This window comes from Saccopteryx leptura, chromosome 10 (genome assembly GCF_036850995.1).
Source record: "Saccopteryx leptura isolate mSacLep1 chromosome 10, mSacLep1_pri_phased_curated, whole genome shotgun sequence".
Classification (NCBI taxonomy): domain Eukaryota; kingdom Metazoa; phylum Chordata; class Mammalia; order Chiroptera; family Emballonuridae; genus Saccopteryx; species Saccopteryx leptura.
Window position 1 is genome coordinate 76,395,680 of NC_089512.1, and position 23,042 is coordinate 76,418,721.

The 23,042-nt window shown below is 42.7% G+C and overlaps 1 protein-coding gene across 20 annotated transcripts in view; it reads left to right on the forward strand.

Moving 5' to 3' along the window:
- The window catches only part of CADPS (calcium dependent secretion activator), a 598,625-nt gene that overhangs the window by 372,807 nt on the left and 202,776 nt on the right, over positions 1–23,042 (forward strand). For all 20 annotated transcript variants that reach the window (XM_066352056.1, XM_066352057.1, XM_066352051.1 and 17 more), the window contains exons 7-8: positions 2,126–2,237; positions 12,624–12,763. In XM_066352056.1, coding sequence (XP_066208153.1) covers positions 2,126–2,237; positions 12,624–12,763 — 252 coding nt within the window. The remainder of the gene's footprint in view (positions 1–2,125; positions 2,238–12,623; positions 12,764–23,042) is intronic.

Here is a 23,042-nt window from a genome sequence, read left to right on the forward strand (position 1 = left end):
TGGAAAATAATCAAGACTGCTATTAGTCAAAAAATGCCCATGAAACTGACAATGACAAAACAGGACAGAAGTAAAAAGATACCCAATATGGGCAAGAAGTGCTGTAATTTTCACTCTTATTCCCAGATGGTAGGAGGACCGTCACCTCCTTTATGGAAAGCATTTTGGAAATGGGTATCCCAGGACTTGAGGGACACCCTCACTGACGCACACAGTTCCTACAGGATCATGGGAAGGCCATTGTGTTTGTTGACACATAAAGAAATGATCTCCCACTTAGTCTCAATCCCAAGGAAATGATCAGAGAAGAAATAAAAAAATTAATGTTTATCCCAGTCTCAATAATAGAACAATGATTAAATAAATAATATAATTAAAATATGGATACATTATAGTGCCCATAAAGTATAACATTATAGTCATTAAACCATATTTTAATGAATATTTTTAAATATTTATTTATTTATGTGACAGAGACAGAGAGAGGGACAGATAGGGACAGATAGACAGGAGGGAAAAGATATGAGAAGCATCAACTCTTTATTGCAGCACCCTAGTTGTTCATAGATTGCTGTCTCATATGTGCCTTCACTGGGGGGGCTACAGCAGACTGAGTGACCCCTTGCTCAAGCCAGTGACTTTGGGCTCAAGCTAGTGAGCCTTACTCAAACCAGATGAGCCCGCGCTCAAGCCGATGGCCTTGGGGTTTCAAACGTAGGTCCTCTGTGTCCCTGTCCAACACTCTATCCACTGCACCACCACCTAGTCAGGCATGAGTATTTTATAATATGAAAACTGGCTACTATAAAAAGCAAAAAGAATAAACATCTTTGTACAAAGTTTCATCTATTCCTGTTTCCTAGTTTTGTACATGAATAGCTATTTGGCATCCTTCATTTATTCAACAACATTTCTTACGTGTATCCTATGTGCTAAGCCCTGTGCTAAGCACTGGGTGCCCAATATAAACAAAACAGCTTCTCTGCTTATGGAACTTACAAATTAAGAGGGGATTCAGCTGTTAAATAATCATATAAATCAATAATTAAAAATCCAATGATTGCTAGGAAAGAAAATTAAATAATATGTTTAAGAGTTTAACACTAGATCCAAATTTACAACAGGAGATCATGTGACATGCTCTCTGGGAAAGTGGTGTTTAAGCTGAGTCCATAAGAGGTCACCAAGAGAAGAAAGAGTAAGGTGGAAAAATCATGCAACAGCCCTGAGGTAGCCCAATTGGGACACACGTGACATTGGAGCGGATGAAGGGGAGACCATACCAAGGGGCCTGGTGGGCATCCTGTGTGCAATGAGTCAGGTGCCACGGGAGGGCTGAGGGAAGGGGCTCGATGCAAACTGTGTGAAACTTCCAGAAGATCACCCTGATCTCAGGTACAGGAGATGGTTTTGTGAGAATAATGATGAGGGAATGAAGAGACCACACTGCAGGGCCCATCAGAGGCTCCTGTCAGCCCAGCCTGGCACTCTACCGAGGTGCTGGTGAGCCAGGCTTTCCTCTGGGGTGACCTAAGACTCTGACACCCACAGACCGTGAGTGGGGAAGGGAATTCACCACATACTCCTTTGACCTTCATGACAGGGCTGAGCTCCATCCACCCTTCTATTCAACTCATCTTTAAATACCAGAAGAAATGGGGTTCCTCACCACGCTACCACCCACTACTGCTGAAATCTCATTGTAAAGCCAGGTGTTGGCTCGGACCAAATGAAGCCCCATCTCAAAATCCAGAACTGCACCTTTTAATACCAAGGGATTTCGAAGATGCAGAGAAATATTTACCAGTAGTGACCAAGGAATAGTTTGTAGGTAGAGCTAATCCATGAGAAAGTTCTCACCCACTTGGTTCCATGCTAAGTCAGTCCTCAGGATTCCTTCAGTGAAGATGGGTGGCAACTTTCTAAGCATCTGTCTTGCATTTGTCTAACAAATTAATTAACACTTTTTGTCACTCTGGCAGCTTTGGAGGGGAGGAGAGGAGGATGTGTCAACCAACACTGCCTCGGGTTAACCCTGCATTCACCCAACGCGAGAAGGAGGCAGCTGTGTTTAGCATTGTCAAGGCAGAGGTCTCCACACTGACCTTTCTTATCCTGTCCACAGCTGGGGTACCCAAGGTGACTTCTCGACGACCCACGCGTTGCCTGCAGTGAAGGTGAAGCTGTTCACAGAGAGCACAGGCGTCCTGGCCTTGGAGGACAAGGAACTTGGACGAGTAAGCGCTCCCCAGCCCAATGGATAGTAATCACAAGTTGTTCCAAGGAGCGGGTATCCCTGGTCCCAAGAGACAGTGTTGCCAAGAACCGAAAGACCTGGCTTTGCAAGTTAAATGCCAGGCTCCACTCTGCACTGACTGTGCAGCCTGGGGCAAGTCAGTCCTTCACCCTCTCCAAGCCTCAGCTTCCCCTCTTTAAATCTGGTCACCTGCAGTGTGCACTAAACAAGGGTCCGATGGGAGAGGCACTGACAGGGCAGCTACAGCGTCTTCTGGGGAGACTGGCGACTCACAAGCCTGAGCGTCAGTGAACTGGTGTCTTGAATCAATGTCTTGGTAACAAAATTTCCTTGATTTCTCTGGGAAAATACCAAAAATACTTTGAATGTATGTACAAAAAATATTTAGGATCTAAATTTAATTTTTGAAATAAAATTAAAAAAATATTAAGATCTAGACTCAATTAATTATAAACATTTTTCCACCTCTATTCATAATCAGTGGAAACATTGAAAAGTCAAAACAAAAACTAAACAAGGCTAAAAGCAAAATGTGTAGGACAATTCCTGATTGGAGAGGATTATCTCCTTTTTGGAATGTCTAGTATCCCTGGGACCTGCCCATTCAACACCAACAATGCCCTGCACCAATTATCTTTCAGCCCAAAAGAGTCCCCCACATTTTTGGAGCATCCAGCAAGTGGTACCACTCCCTTTGAGTATCACTAAGATAATAAAGACGCTGCTTCTTGCATCTCAGCTATTGACGCTGCACCAAAACTCCAGCAGTATTTTCAGAACATAAGTTAGCTTCCATCACCTCACTCTGCTTAAGTAAAATCTAAACTGTGAAGCATAGCCTACAAAGACAGGTGATCAGTTGAGTGGGCCCACAGCCCATTTGCTGCCACTGTGCCTCAGCATCCTTAGCCAAATTTCAGTTCCTCAAATAAACCAAATTCCTCCCCACCTCACGGGCTTTTTCTGATCCTAGAGCACTGGCCCCCTTTCAAGTCTTTAAAAGGCGTATTTATAAATGCCCCTCCTTCTAGAGCACCATTGCTGACTGCCCCTTTCCTCCATTTGCTACCACAGCCTCTGCATATGTCCTCCACTGAACTTAGCAACAATGAGAGAAAGAGAATTGACAGAAAATTTGGCCTCTGTCTCCCCACCCCCCACATGTAAAAGCTCTGTGGAGACAGAGATCTAACCTCTTGTGTTCACCACCCCGTACCCAATGCCTAGCACACAGGCTTTCAATTAATTTTATTTGATACAAGTTGAATGTGTAATCCCTTCTGAAAGCTATGTGACTTTAGCCAGGATATTTAACCTCTCTGGGCCTCTGATATTTCATCTAGAAGGATAAGAGAATACCCTAAAATAAGCACTCAGGTGCACACACACAGCAACAGCCCCACAGGAACACATTAACCTGCTTTCTCCTTTCTTCCTTTGTCTTTTCACTTCCTTATTCTGGCTTCCATCTATAGAACTGACCTGGGATCATATTACAGGGACCCATGCCACAGATGGAAGGAAAACAAAGAGTTAACAAGGTCAATAGCAAAAAGAGTGCCCCCCACACACAAAAGAAGGGGCATGAAAGAAAAGATGGTTAGCGGTTTCTTCAAGAAATGACAAATATTCACTCTGTCCCTAGGGAAAGAGAAACAGAGAACGGAAGTAGCCTGCCTTTTATTTTTCTTCAAATTTCTTTTTTCATGAAGAATCGTGGAAGAATCATGAGTCTCAGAGAAGTAGGATGTTAATGTTAGAAGAGACAAGTCCAGAACACTCAACCTGAGTCCTCACAGGGCTCCAGGGGAGCCAGGGGCCCTTGAAATTGTTTGCAAATTGTATATGTTTCTGTGGTGGGGAGTATGTGCATTTTTCTAACTCCCTAGTTCAAAGCTTTCACCAGCGTCTCAAAGCTGTTCCCACACAAAAACGTTAAAACCACTGGGCTAAACCTTTTCTTTCTTTTTTTTTTTTTTTTACAGGGACAGAGAGAGAGTCAGAGAGAGGGATAGACAGGGACAGACAGATAGGAATGGAGAGAGATGAGAAGCATCAATCATCAGTTTTTCATTGTGAGACCTTAGCTGTTCATTGATTGCTTTCTCATATGTGCCTTGACCGTGGGCTACAGCAGACCGAGTGACCCTTGCTCAAGCCAGCGACCTTGGGTCCAAGCTGGTGAGCTTTTGCTCAAACCAGATGAGCCTGCACTCAAGCTGGCGACCTCAGGGTCTTGAACCTGGGTCCTCTGCATCCCAGTCTGACGCTCTATCCACTGCGCCACCGCCTGGTCAGGCAAACCCTTTCATTTTATAGATAGAAAATAACTGATTCCTGAAGAAGTCAGCAAACTTGCCCTGAGCCACCCAGTTTGCTGTCCATTTACCACTGGCCAGGCCACTGTCCTAAGGACTTTGTGTGCAGCTCCTCACTGAGGCTCCACTATAACTCTAGTGAGGCAGCTGCAGTTATTATTCCTCCCGTACGGGTGACCAAACTCGGTCCCAGAGGCAGTAGCTCACTAAGAATGATGTTGCCTCATCTCCAAGGCCATTTTTCCTACACCATGGTGTCCTAGGCAAAAATAAACCCTCAGCTCTGTGGCCATGATCTTGCCCCAGCCCCCACACAGCCATTCTTTTCCTAATAAATCATTCTCTCCTCTATGTATTCCCCCAGATACTGATTTCAAATTGTTCCCGCTAAAGACACTCTCCAATTGCAGTGGAGCTGGCCAGCCTGGCCCTTATGCCAGCTGGGGCGCCCTCTCCTGGCAACACCTCCACAGGCCACTGCTGCATGACTATTAAGCAGTCTTTTTTTTAACATGAAGCCATTCCTGGAGCCCTCAGGAGTGTTTCTACGCTGCAGTTCTTCCCAAATGTAACAGAACATGGCCATGTTCAAAATCCCAGTGCTACGTTCATTCATTCAGTAATATTAACTTGCTCCATCTTTATTATGTTTCATTTTTATTAATATTTCTAATTAAAAAATAATGTGTACTGTAAAAAAATTAAAATGGATACATAGTGAAACTTTCACCTTACCCCAGTATCATTTTCCAAAGAAAAAAACCTTGTTTTCAGTTTATTGAATATTCTTCTCCAAATAGTCTATGCATCTACAAGCACAGCATATGTAAACATATATATATATATATATACTTTTTAATTTTTTTAAGAGAGAACACATTAGGAAGTTACTGAATACATATTGTGCTGCACTTCCCTTGAAATGTCAGTGTTTTTGGAGAGTACTCCATAGCAGCCCATACTGACTTCCTTCCTGCTTTCATAGCTGCATAGTATTCCATATGGAGATGCATTATAATATATTTAGGTTGTTTCCAGTCTTTGACTGTATAAACAATGCTTTAGCAAATAATCTTCAATTTATTTCTTTGTACATATGTGTGTATATAAATAGGATAAATGTTAAAAATATTTTTCTGAATGAAATTTGAATTTTTATAGGTTGTCCAAATTGTCCCCTGTATTCACCAATATATCCTTCTATTAAAGGCATTGGAGTGACTGTTTTCTCACACCTATGCCTACACTGCAATATTACTAAATAATTATGCATCAAGTATGAATGTGGGCCCACTGTGTCCTATCATTTGTGCTATGCACAGAGCAAACAGGAATAATAACAGGCAAAAACTCTTATCCTCAAAAAAGGGAAAGGATATAGACATAATACTAGGGCTTGTAGTGCAGTGAGGTAAAGGACAGCTGGGAAGCATACAGCAAGGGGCCACAATCCAGTCTGAGGGCCAGGATGCCTTCCCAGTCCAGGGCCCGGGACAAGGAAGTCGGGTGGGGGAGAGATACAGGGGCTAAGTCTCGGAGGGATCAGCCAGGTAAGGCTCAGGGTGAAACAGTCCCGTGGAAGGCCTGCCTGCATGTCCAGGCAGCTGCAAGCAGCTGGGGCAGGCTGGTGTGCAGCTTGTTGCATGGGGTGTGTTGTGTTCCCATAGCAGTGTCGCCACATCAAAGCCTGGCACACATGGACCTTGGCTGAGATGATGAAGTGCTTGATTAGCAGCCTGGAATGTCCAGATGAGGTGTCTGGCCCGCGTGGGGCTCATGTGCACCCAGAAGGACCCCAATAATTCAGCAAGGCTGACACATACAAAGGAGTCATCAACCTGTCGGGAGAGTGCGGGTGAAGTTGGAGGAGAAATGTAGTGACCTCATCTCCCTATCCACCCTGGAGAGGACGTCTCCCCAGGGAGCCACTACGTGGGGGAAGAAGTCTTTGTAGAGCAGCCAGTAACGAGTAGAGGCCATTTGCATTGGTGAACGGACACCATATTGCCAGTGGGAAGCACGCCCAGAGCCCATATGGTGGGAGGCCTGCTAACGAGCTCCGGGAGCCCAGATCACTGCTCCCACTGCTCTGCCAAATGGGCAGGAGCAGAAGGAGGCCCAGGACCTTGCCTGCTGCTGCACAGGCCCTGGCTGGGGCTTCTCCTATCTGCCCCTCCCCTTCCTTGCTTCCTGGCACATTACGCCTACCTCACCTCTCAGGCTAGGAGTTTGGGAGAGAGGGTCAACTTCACTGGGATCAAGGCACTTCAAGGCTCAGGTCTTGGTATAGAAGGTGAAGGGGTGACACAGGGACAGCATTCTCTGGAAGGAAGGGAGAGGTCCCCACCACCCAATGACACTTCCGGTGTCCTATAGCATATCTAAGCTTGCTAGCACCAGTTAAGTGAATTTATATATTTTATGATAGAATTTCAACAAAATTAACCCTCACACAATGAGCAAATGGCCTACAAAGATTGCTACAGATAGCTCAGATCTGAAGATGGTACTAATATTGCAAGCCTGGCAAATAACATGGAAATGGGGAAGCTGACCCACCAGCCCTGCTCACAAGAGTTCTGTTCACCCAGGAGACAAAAGCAATCCAGTGTATTAGACAGGATCACAACTCAGTCAAGACATTTGAATTTAGGCCCTGGCCAGTTCGTTCAGTGGGTAGAGCGATAGCCAGGCATATGGATGTCCTGGGTTTAATTTCTGGTCAGGGCACACATGAGAAGCAAGCATCTGCTTCTCCCCCTGCCCCTCCCCCTTCTCTCTCTTTTCCCCTCTCGCAGTCAGTGGCTCGATTGATTCCAGCATCACCCTGGGCACTGAGTATAGCTCAATTGATTCGAGCATTGGCCCCAGAAGGGGGTGGCCTGGTGGATCCCAGTCACGGCACATGCAGGAGTCTGTCTCACTATCTTCCCTTCTCTCACTTAAAAAAATAAAAATTAAAAAAGACATTGTTAAACTCTTTTACTAATATAGGGCATGATTAAAGAGTATTTGAAATACAGGTTTACATCCAGTGTCATTAACAATTAACCTTGCCCTAAATAAAGCCACCATAATTGGCAATATATTTAAAAGTTTTTTTGTCTTTAGCCTATCTTTTTAGACTTCTATCTGTGTTTTATAATATATGTAATTAATGTTAATACAAAGTAAGCATATAAATACAATATATATGGGTATATTTTTTTTACTGATATTTATATATAGGCATACCTCATTTTATTGCACTTTGCAGATATTGCATCATTTTTACAAACTGAAGTTTTGTGGCAAGCCTGTGGCAAGCAAGTCTACTGGGGCCATTTTTTCAACAGGCATATGTTAACGATAAGGTATTTTTTAATTAAGGTCTGTATACCTTTTAGACATAATGCTATTATACACTCAATAGACTGCAGTGTAGTGTAAGCATAACTTTTAGATATACACAGAAACCAAATACTCTGTGTGACTCACTTATTGTGATACTCGCTTTATTGTGGTGGTCTGGAGTTGAACCCGTGATCTCTCTGAGGTGTGCCTGTATTTATATTGATGTATTTTTATATTGACAGTGATATAGTTGCAGATATTGCGCTAATTTCTCAAAAATATTTTGCTGACTTAGGGCATGATCAAAAATTTAGCAACCTCGGGTCCAAAGTATCAGGACTTCTTACATTTCAATCATGTCCTAAGACATTGAGAAGAATCTAATTTTGGTTTGTCTTCAACAAACGAGTACAAATTTTTTTAAATCAGAGAGAGAGAATTTAATGAGAAAAAAAGGGTCAGACTCGAAATCAGAAGGGTGAGACAGCAGCACAAGCTAGGAAAGAAAAATGGGCGGAGTTCACTTTTCTACTGTGGTCTTTTCCTGTCCTTGGAGCTCTTGATCCACAGTCACCCAGAAAGCCCCACGCTCTACCCGCTGCACAGGAGTGGAGTTCCGTGATGGCGGAGGAGCCAGCGCAGCATGCGAGAGAACAGAGCATCCTTGTGGATAGTCTGGGCCCCGTCCATCCCCGCCAGAGGTAGAAGAAACCCAGGAAAGAAGCCGGGCTTCCCCTCGCTGAGAAAATAGATAACTTTGAAAATAGAGCCAGAGCAACAGGCAACAAAGCAGGGTATGCTGCCATTACGGAAGCAGATCTTAGTAAGCCCCGCTTTTGTTGTGCCTGTATTTAGTTCACGGTCCGGGATTCTCCATACCACTCTGCTGAGTGCATGTTAGCCCAGGTCCAGAGGCTGGCGCACACATTGCTGACTGCTCACAAGTTAAGTCGTGTTTGTGCTTGCATTGGCTGTTTCCATTTTGGAAACTCAGGGTCATATAGGATTATAGTATTTGTGACTCTTCACCCTGAGGGTCGAAGTTCGAAAAACAGCACACCCTTCTATATTCTCATGGGGACTCCTTTTCTCCCACTCCTCCAGGCGTGAAACCGCAAAATCGAAGGTACGGTAAACAAAAACAATCACAGTGTCCCGCCGTCTAAACTTGGACTAGCTTCTCACCGCTCGCAGTTTGAACATACATATCAAGGATATTGTAAAATCTTTCTTCGTCGTCTTCAATCATGTTCAGTTTATTATACGGTCTACCAGAAAGTTCTGTCCGGTTTTGGAATAAAACAAAATACAAATTTTTCTTACCGTCAATAAACTTTATTAAATAATATAATTGCCATTATTATTAATGATTTCTTGCCAGCGTGAGGGCAATTTGTATATCCCATTTTTGAAAAATGTTTTATCTTTTGATGTGAAAAATTGAACCAGTGCTTGTTTGATATCTTCTTCATTTTTTAATTTTTTGCCCTTCAAAAAATTTTGTAAGGACAAACACAAGTGATAGTTGGAGGGTGCTAAGTCCAGGGAATATGGTGGATGTGACAGAATTTCCCAGCCTAGTTCTGCAATTTTTTGACAAGTCCCCAAAGCAGCATGTGGCCTGGCATTATCATGATGCAGTATGATGTTCTTCCTATTGAACATCGCTGGCCTCTTTTCTTGGACTGCTGTCTTTAAATCATCCAGTTGCTGACAATACTTCTCCGAATTGAGCTTTTCATTCGGTTTTAAAAGCTTATAATGTATTGGTCCTCGAATGTCCCACCATATACACAACATTCTCTTATTCAGAGTCAAATTTGGTTTAGAGGTGGAAGGGCTAGGTTTTCCAGGTTCACAATATGCCCTTTTCCTTACGATGTTTTCATAGGTAATCCACTTTTCATCCCCAGTTATCATCCAGTTCAAGAAGGGCTTGAGTTTGTTCCGAGCAAGCAGATGTGTATGACGACTCAATCATCCAAATTCTTCTGACTTAATTCATGTGGCACCCATCTTTTTTTTTTTTTTGCATTTTTCCAAAGCTGGAAACGGGGAGGCAGTCAGACAGACTCCCACATGCGCCCGACCGGGATCCACCCGGCATGCCCACCAGGGGGTGATGCTCTGCCCCTCTGGGGCATCGCTCTGTTGCATCCAGAGCCATTCTAGTGCCTGAGGCAGAGGCCACAGAGCCATCCTCAGCACCCGGGCCATCTTTGCTCCAATAGAGCCTTGGCTACGGGAGGGGAAGAGAGAGACAGAGGGGGAGGTGTGGAGAAGCAGATGGGCGCTTCTCCTGTGTGCCCCAGCCGGGAATCGAACCCGGGACTCCTGCACGCCAGGCCGACGCTCTACCACTGAGCCAACCGGCCAGGGTGTGGCACCCATCTTGAATGTTTCCACACCAATCCTATCTTCCGAATATGGTCCGAAATGGTTTGCTGAGCTGAATTAAGCCTTTCTGCGATCTCCGATGTTGTTAGAAAAGGATCTTGCTCCAACATGGTCTTAACAACATCGTCATCAATCAAAGATGGTCGCCCAGAATGTCGCTTACCAGAAAGGTCGAAATCACCTGTTTTGAATTTTTCGAACCATCTTCTGCATGTCCTATCAGAAACTGTACCTTCACCAAACACTTTCAATAAATTTCTACATGCTTCTGTAGCATTTCTTCCTTGTTGAAATTCATATCAAATACAGTGGTGTAAATAAACTTTATCAGTAGCCATGGGTACACTATGGCTTCACACATAAGACTAACATGAATCAACTTTGTTTTAGTTAATTTGCTACGTCAGTATGTATACATTAAGTGATAAAAATAGAGAGGCACACATGCGCCAAATAAACATGTGCTTACGTGTCAAAACTTATGATAGAAACGGACAGAACTTTCCGGTAGACCTGATATATAAAAAGTGACTTTTCTTGATATTTAGGTTTTTATCACAATTATAGTATTACAAAAGTTTCAACCATGACAGATCGTGAAGGTGAAGAACTTTTCAATGAATTATATGCAGACACTTTATATGATTGCCCAAGTGATTTTGAAATATATTGTAGTGATATAGAAATTGACAGTTTATCAGAAGATAGTAATGAGTTGGCTATTAGACCACCAAAACTACAAAAAAGAAATGTAATAAGATCTGATAGTGAAAGTGATTTTGAAGAAGAGTGAATTGAAAATGATATTACACCAACTTTGGAGGATTATTCAAATATTTAGGGTGTAACTGCTGACCTGCTGACCTTAGTGATCCAAGGAGCATCAGATCTGTGGTCACTGGTATAAAAAAAATCCAACTAGAACGTATAAAGGGTGTGTCTCAAAAGGAAAGTGCAGCGAAACCAGATATATTTGCAAAACATGTTGCATATCATTACCTGTAGGACATTGCTATACAGTATACCACACCAAAAAAATTACTAAAATATATAATATGTATAAAATATAATATGTAGCAGATATGTACAAAGTTTCATTTAAATTCATTATGTATAAATAAAGTATACTGAAGTTTAGTTAGATTGTTTCACTTTCGTACTCAATTACAAAAAAATAGCCAGTGACATTAGACATCTTTTGCATAAAATTGCCAGTCAACATTAAGATCGATTGAGGACCCAGCACAGAATATTGGGCCCCTTGTCATTAGAAAAAAAGTGTAAAGTTGTGGTTTTGTGGGGTCCTTCAGCAGTCAGGGCCCTTCAGAAGTCGGGGCCCTTCAGCAGTCGGGGCCCTTCAGAAGTCGGGGCCCTTCAGCAGTCGGGGCCCTTCAGAAGTCGGGGCCCTTCAGAAGTCGGGGCCCTTCAGAAGTCGGGGCCTTCAGAAGTCAGGGCGCAGGGCGTGCACCTGATGCGCTGATTAAATTCGCCTCTGACCAGGTCCCACGTGGCTCCTGTGAGCTCTTTCATCTCAAACAAAGAAGTAGGTTTAATGGGTTCTTCACTCCGAGCATCTCAGGTCACGAGAACTGAGAAATCCCAGATCGAGCGCCACCTCTGGAGCGCACTGGAGGGAGCAGTCTCCACACGCAGTGACCCTCCCCATCTGTGTCTGCTGCCTTGCTGCCAAGACAGAGTGGGCCAGCGTGCAATACGGTTGAAAGTGCAGGTGAAGTCGGCCCTAGATGTGTGACTGTCCACAAGTCCCTTTCCTTCTCTAAAGGGCACGTTTCTCACTCATCAAATAAGATCCCGCCCATCTTCCCCTGCAGCCTCTGTGCAATTGCTCCTTCTGAAATAGAACCCCAAAGAACGGAAGAAGAGCGGACTAGAAGTGCCCTCTGATATGTAAGGATGCTTCTTCTCTCACACCACCGTCTTCCTATATGAAGAGAATGATGGGTGGGGGACATTCTCTGCTCTAGGTTGCTTTAGTACTTCTGAACTTTGGAAGAGTACAAAAGCAGGATCACAGAAAACACAATCCTTCCTTTTATAGAATTAGCCAGGGAGTAAGAGCACACCATTTCTGTCCTGGCTGCTTGGTAGGAGGCAGACACTGTTGGTAAGCAGAGCCTTGGATTTGAGTCTGGTGGCCAGGCCTCCACTTCAGGCACCTGCCTTCCCTCTGGCTATGCTACCTGGACAATCAACCCTGCTTCTCAGCCACAAAGTTTCTTGTGTATGAAAACATGCCATGACAGTGTTTCTATTTTCTGGCTAAAATGATCATCTTCCCTCCTCCCCCCACCCTGCAGGTTATTCTCCATCCCACCCCGAACAGCCCCAAACAGTCAGAGTGGCACAAAATGACAGTCTCCAAAAACTGCCCCGATCAAGACCTCAAAATCAAACTTGCTGTCCGAATGGATAAACCTCAAAACATGAAGCATTCTGGGTAAGTGTTTCTTCTCTGAGGTGCAATTTTGTACACATCTCCATTTATTTCTAAAATATTTTTTAAATAAAAGAACTGATCTTTAGTGAACCACATGGAAAGAAATATAAAGGATTCAAATGAGGTTATTGCAACTCTTGGTTTGATACCTGCAGTCATTCTTCAGTATCCAGGGAGGACTGGGTCCGGGACCCCTGCCCTCGCCCCGCCCTGTGGACAATGGTGTAGCATTTGCATGTAGCCTAGGCACATCCATATACTTTAAATTATTTCTAGATGGCTTATAATTCCTAACACAATGTAAATGCTATGTAATTAGTTGTTATGCTGTATTGTTTAGGGAATAATTACAAGAAAAAAGTCTATTTATGTTCAGTACAGACCCAGCCATCTAGGCCTAACTACATGGTACACATCAGCAACAATATATTTTTTTAATATATTTTTATCATAGTTGGTTAAATCCCAGGACATGGAACCCATGGATACAAAGAGTTAGCTCTACTGTAAGTTTTCTCTATTCTTAGGATTACTGTATTTGCATTTGTGCTGTCAAGTTAGAGTCATTTCCTTCTCCTTCTGTGATAGGGTTTCCAGCACAATTCAATACCTTACTAGAAGCATGCTGTGTGGCTCTGGTATAGGCGGTTTTCTTGGCTTCATCTAGCTTTTCAAAGGTATTCAGATCCTTCAGACTCTATGACATCATTGCTCCCTTGCACCTTCATGAACAAGCACAGACACGAAGTGTGATTAGTTGCCATAGGTGATCTTCAGTCAATCGACTCACATTGAACCAGTTTTAGTGTATAGTGTTGCATTTAAATAAATGACACAAAAATAGAAAATGTTTGATCAACATCAGTTTCTTAAAAGTTAAGAAGAGTGACCAATTAAATAATTTCAAGTAGGATAAAAAGAATAGGTAAAATACAGTTTTATTTTGCAGATCAATGATTTGTACAGAAAACGTTTATTGACAACTAGGTATATGCTGAGCAATAGCCTGTTAACAACATTGCTTAGACCCCACTGTCTCAGAAAATGTGATCTCATAGGGAGGAGTTGGGCTTTCCTATTCTGGGTAGAGGAACATTCACCCAACAGAAGGAAATGGGTCATTTTTCAAGGATTTGGCTAGCACTCCGGCTGTGGCCATGCGGAGGCCGCAGCGCCAAGCCAGCCCTTGCTGCACACTCAGTCTTTCTCCGGCCTCTCAGCTTCTCCACAATTAGATTAGTGTCTCACAAAAACATTCCTGAAATGTTTCTAAGGTCAGCTCTTCCTCTTCCTTTTACTCCTGGAATGTATTTCATAAATGTTAAATGGGAATTCTCTCTCATATCTCTTCCTTTCAAGATAAACATCTGGGTTTCCAGACAGATGATTGGAGAACTCTGTCGGGTTTCTGTAGCACACAGGAGAAGATTCTGCATCGTTAACAAAACACTGGCTCACAGAGGGAGGGGGAGGGAAGTGAGGAGGGGAGGGCAGACCAAAGGGAGGGAACAAAAATATGCATGACTGTATTTGCACCCAAAGCTGCGTTTTAACAACTCCCTGAAAAGGATCAGTAGATCAGCCCACATTCTAGGGCCCCTGAGAACCCTGTACTGGGAGTTTCACAAATACTCTCTCACTTCCTCCCCTTGGCAGACACCAGGCACAGGGACTATTTTCTCCATTAGACAACTTCCCACATTCTCTTCATTGATTCTGCTGGAAATTGAACTGATCCGGGTTCAGTAACTTTTTGTTGATTTATTTGTAAAATTATTAATATATTTCAGGCTACCTTGACTCTACAAATAAAAGAAGAAATAAGGAGCTCACTTCTGACACATTCTGTAGCTATTTACTATCACAAGGCTGCCACTTAAAAATCACCCCTACCAGGAAATATACCAGGAGGGCCTGGAACAGCCCTGAAAAGGGAACAACGGGTGCCTTACTATAACACCAGGCTGAACAACCTTAGTGGAACAAGGGATGGTTCAGGGAAAATAGAAATATTTATCAACTACCTTTGTTTTTCATTTAACTTAAAATAGCTTTATTGAGCCTCATTTGTGGGGAAGAGTTGATAGAAATATCAAGCAGTGTCCCTGCTTAGAGGATTGGCGAGGAAAGGAATCTTTTTTTTTTTTTTTTTTTTTTTTAGGAAAGGAATCTTTAAGGAGCATGGCTGAGGTTATATATTGTGTCTATTTTACATATTTTAAAACATAAAAAGAAACTAAGAATCACTCCTTGTTGGTGGACTATGGTTCCTTGAATGAGCCACTGACTCATTCAGAATAACTTTCCCTATTAATTAGAAAAACATCAATACTGGTTTTTCTTCTTAAGACGTTAGTATCTGGGCATATTTGCAAATTAGCAATTCCCAGTAGCTTTCTAATATTTATCTTTATAACCTGCATAGTGTTTTAAGTTCAGGAAGTGCATTCACATGCATTATCTCATTTTATCTCCAAAACAGCTTCCCAAGGATTAGGTATTATTATCCTCCCATCTCAGTACATGGCTTCTCCCTTCACCGAGTTGCTCAGACTAAGATCCTTGGAGTCATCTTTGACATTTCTCTTTCTCTCTAACCCAGTGGTCCCCAACCTTTTTTGGGCCACTGACCGGTTTAATGTCAGAATATATTTTCACGGACCGGCCTTTAGGGTGGGACGGATAAATATATCATGTGACTAAGACAAGTGTCAAGAGTGAGTCTTAGACATTGTAACAGAGAAAATCTGGTCATTTATTTAAAAATAAAACATCATTCAGACTTAAGTATAAATAAAATGGAAATAATGTAAGTTATTTATTCTTTCTCTGTGGACCAGTACCAAATAGCCCACGGACCGGTACCAGTCCATGGCCCAGGGGTCGGGGACCACTGCTCTAACCCATCTCATCATCATCAAGTTCTCTTTACTCCACCTTCAGAATAAATCCAGCCTCTCATCACCACCTCCACACTGCCCTTTGGACCCAAGCCTCCATTACTCCTCCCCTCACTTGTTGTATCTACCTTGTAAGCAGTCTGCCTGCTGTCCTTGCTGTAGTCTATTTCCTACCTGAAGCCAGAGTAACTCTGTAAAACACAAGTCAGACCCTCCACTCAAACGCTGGAGAACCTCCACTGGTTTCCCATCTCATTCAGAGTAAAAGCCCATGTTGTTACTATGACTACAAGGCCCTATCTGATGAGGACTTCACTATTTAGCTGACCTTGATCACTGCTCCAGACACTTTGGCCTCCTTGTTCTTCCCAAAGACTCCAAGTGCACCTCCGCCACAGGGCTCTTTCCCTCCTGTTTTCTCTGGTTTGTACGTTCCTTCTCACCACCCAGATTGGACCATGGCTCGCCTAGATTTCTGCATGTCTCTGTACTTTGTCAGAATGCCTTTTCTGGCTCACCTGTGCATCTCCCCCCCCCCCCTTTCTTACACTACTTTATTTTTAAGAGAGCACTCATCATCATCTCACATATTGTACATTTCTTTATTAGTCTGTTCTTTGTCTTCTCCACTGGACTGTGATTTCCTTATTGGCAGGAACATCTGTCTACTTTGTCCAGTGTAGAAACTGTAGGACCTGAACATAGTAAAACTCCAGTACATTATTTGTTGTGTAAGCGAGTAAGGGAACCCCCACATCAAATAAAGAATCTGAGCCTCAGAGTGGTGAAAATTTTTCCCCAGGTCAGAGTAAGCCTGAGCCAGGCCTACAACTTTTTCAGTGCAGCCTTAAATGCTGACCTGAAACTTAAATTCAGTGAACCTACAGTCCACCAACCAGGAGTAATTCACAGCAACTCTGACTTTCCTTTCATGTTTTAACAAATCTTAAAGGGGATACAAATGGTAAGTTTCAGCCATGCTTCTTAAACCCCCTTTCGTCTTCCATTTTCTTACCTGTGCCCTTATTCTAAACTTCTTGTTCTTCAAAATCATCATACTCCTCTCTCCTCTCCATAAGTCTCCAAGACACCTCACAAATAAGACTACCTAGACTGGACTAATTCAACATTTTTAAGATTTCCTTTTATGTCCCTTATTAACTGATAATCTATAAATGTTAGATCTAGTTGGTTGATCAGATATTCCAAATCCTTACTGACTATCTATAAATATTAATAGACAGGTACTGAAATCTCTGACTATATTTGTATATTTGTTTGATTTTCTTTTTTCAAACATATTTTTAAAGTTTTTTTAGATTTTATTTATTCATTTTAGAGAGAGGAGAGAGACAGAGACAGAGAAAGAGAGAGAAAGGGGAGAGGAGCAGGAAGCATCAACTCCCATATGTGCCTTGATCAGGCAAACCCTGGATTTTGAACCAGAGACCTCAGTGTTCCAGGTCGACGCTTTATCTACTGCACCACTTGTTTTTCTTTCTAGTTCTCTTTATTTTTGCTTCATACATACATATATACATAGTATTTTTTTATTATTATTATTCAGTGAGAAGAGGGGAGACAGAAACAGACTCCCAGATGTGCCATGACCAGGATCACCCAGCACACCCACTATGGGGTGATGCTCTGCCTATCTGGGACATTGCTCTGTTGCTTGACACCCAAGCTGTTCTTAGCACCTGAGGTAGAGACCATGAAGGCATCCTCAGTGTCCAGGGCCAACTCACTCTAATCAAGCCATGGCTGCAGGAGGGGAATAGAGAGCGAGATAGAAGCAAGAGGGATTGGGGTGGAGAAGCAGATGGGTGCTTCTCCTGTGTGCCCTGACTGAGAATCAAATTCAGGTCATCTACACGCTGGGCCAATGCTCTACCACTGCCAGGGACTACTTCATATATTTTTAAGTTCTGTTCTCTGCTACTAGATTTGTAAACATTTAAAATTATTGTCTTCTTGATGAATTAACCCCTTAATCATTATGAAATGATCTTCTTTACCCCTGGTAATACTCTTGACCCTAAAAATTAATTTGCATGACAGTAGTAAATATAACCACTCTAGATTTTTCAAAAACTAATGTCACCATCTAAAATCCTTTTTCATTATTGTAATTTTTACCTATTATGGGTTTTTAAAGATAAAGTGAATTTGTGTGTGTGTGTATGACAGAGACAGAGGGAAGGACAGATAGGGACAGACAGACAGGAAGGGAGAGAGATGAGAAACATCAATTCTTTGTTGCAGCTCCTTAGTTGTTCATTGATTACTTTCTCATATGTGCCTTGACGGGGAGGGTCTACAGCAGAGCGAATGACCCCTTGCTCAAGCCAGCGACCATGGCATTATGTCTGTGATACCCTTGCTCAAGCTGAAAAGCCCATGCTCAAGCCGGCAACCTCAAGATTTCCAAACTGGACCTTCTGCGTCCCAATCCAATGCTCTATCCACTGTGCCGCTACCTGGTCAGGCTAAAGTGAATTTCTTATGGGCAATATAGAGTTGGGTCTAAACTTTTCAATTAACCTGAAGATCTACCTTTTAATTAGGATATTTATATAGCCTACTTATATTTAATGGGATTATTGCTATGGTTAGGTTTAAATTAAATTGCTGTATGTTATCTTGCTATTTGTTTTCTGTTTGTTCCATCTGATCATTGTTCCTTTTTTCCTCTGTTCCTCTTTTGAATTAATTTAATACTTTTATGATTCCATTTTATCTTCTTTTTTGGATTATTATATAGAAATGCCAATTAGGTCAGTTTCCCAGGATGTAATCCTTGTCACTACCACTTATTAGCAGAAGGAAGTTGCATAACTTCTCTGGAACTCATTTTGCTCAGCATAGACTAGAGTTAATAACAGCATTTGCCTGTAGGGTTGTTGTGAGGGTTAAATGAGGTGATAAGCATAAAGCATTTACATACATGCTTAGAGCTACAGCTACAGAGGGGCTGGTTGTGGCTGTCACTATTGATGCTTTCACTTTGCACCTTCTGCAGCCCAGGCAAAAAGACTGAGACATGGAACTGCAGCCTCAGGGCCTCGGAGCCTGGGGGGGGGGCTCCTTGTTCTCTTCACTCCCCAGGAATGGAGAGAGGCCTCCTGGAGGGAATCATTGGGTTTTGTCTCACTGTGACTGCTCTTCTTAGAAAAAGATTCTCATGAAGAATTTCTGGCCAAATAAGAAAATATATTTTGCACACGGAGAACAATGCTCCTTTCTGCACCGCAACCAGAGGAGCACCAACCACTCGTTTCTCGGCTCTCCAGTCCCTTCTGGCTGCACAGTCCCCACAATGAAACCTCGGTATCCCTGGTGTGTGCCTTCCTTCCAGCATCTTTACCCCTTTGTAAGATGCACAGAGGCAAGTGATTCTGGCAAATGTCCTCAATAGGCCACATACTCATCTCCCTGTACTTCCTAAAAGAAAATGCCCAATAAAAAATTTCCCCTTGAGGCCCTGGCTGGTTGGTTCAGTGGTAGAGCATTGGCCCAGCAAGTTAATGTCCTAGGTTCAATTCCTGGTGAGGACAAAGAGAAGTGACCATCTGATTTTCCACCCCTCCCCCTCTGCCTTCTCCCTCTCTCTCTTCCTGTCCCACAGCCATGGCTCAATTGGTTTAAGTACATCAGCCTCAGGCGCTGAAGATGGCTCTATGTAGCCTCAGCCTTAGGTGCTAAAAATAGCTCAGTTGCAAGCATGGCCCCAGACAGGGGTTGTTGGGTGGATCTCGGTCAGGGCGCTTGTGGGAATCTGTCTCTCTATCTCCCCTCTTCTCACATGGAAAAGAAGAAAACAATTTCCCCATGAATAGCTACTGAGCAGCCACCATGTGCACACTCAGTGCTAAGCGCAGAAAGTACTTAGTAGGCATGCTGAGGCTCATTCACATCATAAATACCACATGAAGGATGACTGCCCCCTTTTTCAATACACCTTGTGGGTTACCCTGCCCAGGGCAGACAGACCCTGAAGCCAGGGAGTCCTCCATTGACTTCCATTGATTGGGATTCCTGGGACGTAAGTTGAACCCATGTTCATCATCTTCCTCATCTCTCTTTCATCATTTGTAGTTCACTCTGGACTCTCATAGAACTAAAATGTCCCCAGGGAGTAACAGGGATGTCAGTGACCCTCTGGCATGAGTTTTATAAAACTGCTACAAAAAAAGGACACATTGGGATCATGTTGCAAAGTATGACCTGGAGATCCAAACCTGGACATGTGTACCTCACTTTATTTCCCAATGGGTAAGTGCCCAAAAGCTGAGTGTAAATTGAAATAAAGAATCCAAAGATGGATCCTTTGAAAAGTTGGTAGCTACAGACTGTCTCTGCTAGGACTATTATTTCTACCACTTGTACCACTAGTGTTGGCAGGAGTAACAACAACCACAATAATACCTAACATTTACATGACCATCTTCACTACTCCTTTCAACAACTGGATGGAGTAGATCCTACAGCTGAGGAAACTGAGGCACAGGGCAGTTAAACCTAGAGACAGTTAATGACAGGCCCAGAATTCTCACCTAGATGTTCCCACTCTAAGTTGGAGGTATAGCCACTAGGTTAAACATCTACTCACTACACCAGCATGTTAATTTATCTATTCATAAATCCAGGTTTGCACATACCTAGATGGCCTGGAGAGAGAGTTGAGGGCTGCTAATGCCCACACGATAGAGCTGTGTGCCGTGTTGGTGCAGGAGGAGAGCGCCCTGTGTGTCTGCAATGACACAACGTCCATCTGCACCAGGTACTTGGCATTCTGCTTAATGAGCACATTTCAACCTGAGAGAATGCGGCTCAGGAGCCTACCGGACAGAAGCAGTGCTTCACGGCCCTCGGTTTCTCTCTGTTTTGACACCTCTGTTATGTGCCAAATTAGCAACGAATTCTGAGGAAAACCTCAGAGAAAGAGCCCCTCCTTCACACAAATTGACTGATGCTTTCCCGAAGAGGATTACTAAGTTTTCTCTGACCTCACTCAGCTTGCCCATTCAGAGCCTTTCACCAGAGGCCTCTCTGTTCAGTTGGAATAGGTTCTTTCTTCAATGAAGGAACCAGATCTGCCATCTAGCCTAGGAGGAAGAATGTAGTGAAGACAGTGCTCCAGAACCAGGCTGCTCTGCATTTAAATTCTGGCTGACATTCACCAGCTGTGGAGCCATAGGGAAGTTACTTGAACTTTCTGAACTCAGTTTCTCAGCTGAAAAATAGGAATAATAGCATAATGGCATACCTAATACTAAGTTTTTATGTTTTTCAGTTATTGTCCTAAGCACTTTACATTTCATTAACTACTTTAATCCTCACAACAACCCTTGAAGTAGGTACCATTATTATTATCATCCCCATTGTACAGATGAGAAAGCTGGGGTAGAGTTAACTCAAGGTCTCACACACACACACCTAGGCAACATGACTTCAAATTCAAGCTCTTAAGCCCTCTAAGGTGGCAATAATAAATTCATGTAAGGTGCTTGGCATAGCGCAGAAGACCAGTGAATCTTCCCCAAGCAGTATCCAGTATTTTTATTATGAAGGAAAAGTTAATGATTCAATATGAATTGCATTCTAAGGGAACAAGTGAAGTCCTTTTCCTACTTCCATTCTCATCAATTAAAACTGTAACTACTTTAGATGCAGTGGCTGTATTCACTGTTTCAAATCCTTTTGTGGATTTGAGTTCAGGGGAAAGAGAAAATGGTTAGGAGCTCCCAGATATAGTTCCATAAAAGTACAAGACGGTTACAGCTTGCCAGTCATTAGTAAAAAAATAAAGTTTTTTACTTTCCTTATTCGATCTTTTATTTCATTTATGTACAGATGTTCAAGGAGATTTCCTTTCACATACCTAGCTGTGATCTACTACAACTAATGATGTATGCAAGTATATCACATATATATCCAAGATTATATATATATAATAATATTTCCTCTGTGCACGGAGATATTTTATTATAGGATGACATTTATTGTGCATCTACAGTGTGTCCGTAAAGTCATGGTGCACTTTTGATGGGTCACAGGAAAGCAACAAAAGACAATAGAAATGTGAAATCTGCACCAAATAAAAGGAAAACCCTCCCAGTTTCTGTAGGATGATGTGGCAGCATGTGCATATGCGCAGATGATGACGTAACACCGTGTATACAGCGGAGCAGCCCACAGCCATGCCAGTCGAGATGTGGACAGTACAGAGGAAAGTTCAGTGTGTTCTGTGGCTCACTAAATTCGAACCCATGACCAAAGTGCAACGTGAATATTGGCGCGTTTATAATAAAGTGCCACCACATAGGAATAACATGACTCGGTGGGATAAGCAGTTGAAGGAAACCGGCAGTTTGGTGGAGAAACCCCGTTCTGGTAGACCATCAGTCAGTGACGAGTCTGTAGAGGCTATACGGGATAGCTATCTAAGGAGCCCTAAAAAATCTGTACGTGAGCCCACATCGAACTGCACTGAATAGGTATGAAACTGGGAGAGTTTTTCTTTTATTTGGTGCAGATTTCACATTTCTATCGTCTTTTGTTGCTCTCCTGTGACTGGTCAAAAGTGCACCGTGACTGTATGGACACACTGTACTTCTGCCATGCCTCGTGCTTGTACTTCACCAGCATTATCTCCTTTAAGCCTCATGACCCCCAACTGTTTTCTCAGTACACTGAGGTTGAGCAGCTTGCCCAAAACCTCAGAGTAACTGGCAGAACTTGAACTGGAGGCTTATGCTCTTTACCAGCACAGGCCAATAGCTCTTTCTCTCACTGTCCCCAGCCAAGCCTCCCTTTTATGGCCATTTCTGCTGTGAATATGTTAACATGTTATTTCAGGAAGGTTGAGAGCACTGTCCAGGACAGCGATGTTATCCACATCACAACAGAGCTGACCGTGTTGGCTTCAGAGCTGATGAACAGCCATCCAACCATCCCTGAGATCAGGGATGGGATTCAAATAATTTGACCACCAGTTCTCTGCCCTAATGGCCATTTTAAGTATAAAAAATTGATTTCTGACAGGTAGTTTATTATTTCATGCATTTGATACTTAACTAAGAACAATGAAAGGGGTACGCAAAACTAGATTAAGTTATAAGAAAGAATTTTTAAATATTAAGAAAAAATATTAAATAATACCTGACAACAATAAAACTGTATTTTAAGATATTTCCATATTGCTTTTTTTTCTTTTTTTAATATTAATTTTAATGGGGTGAAATTGATCAATCAGGCTACATAGGTTCAGAAAAACATCTCCAGGTTATTTTGACAGTTGATTATATTGTATACCCATCACCCAAAGCCAAATTGTCTTCCGTCACCTTCCATCTGGTTTTCTTTGTGCCCTCTCC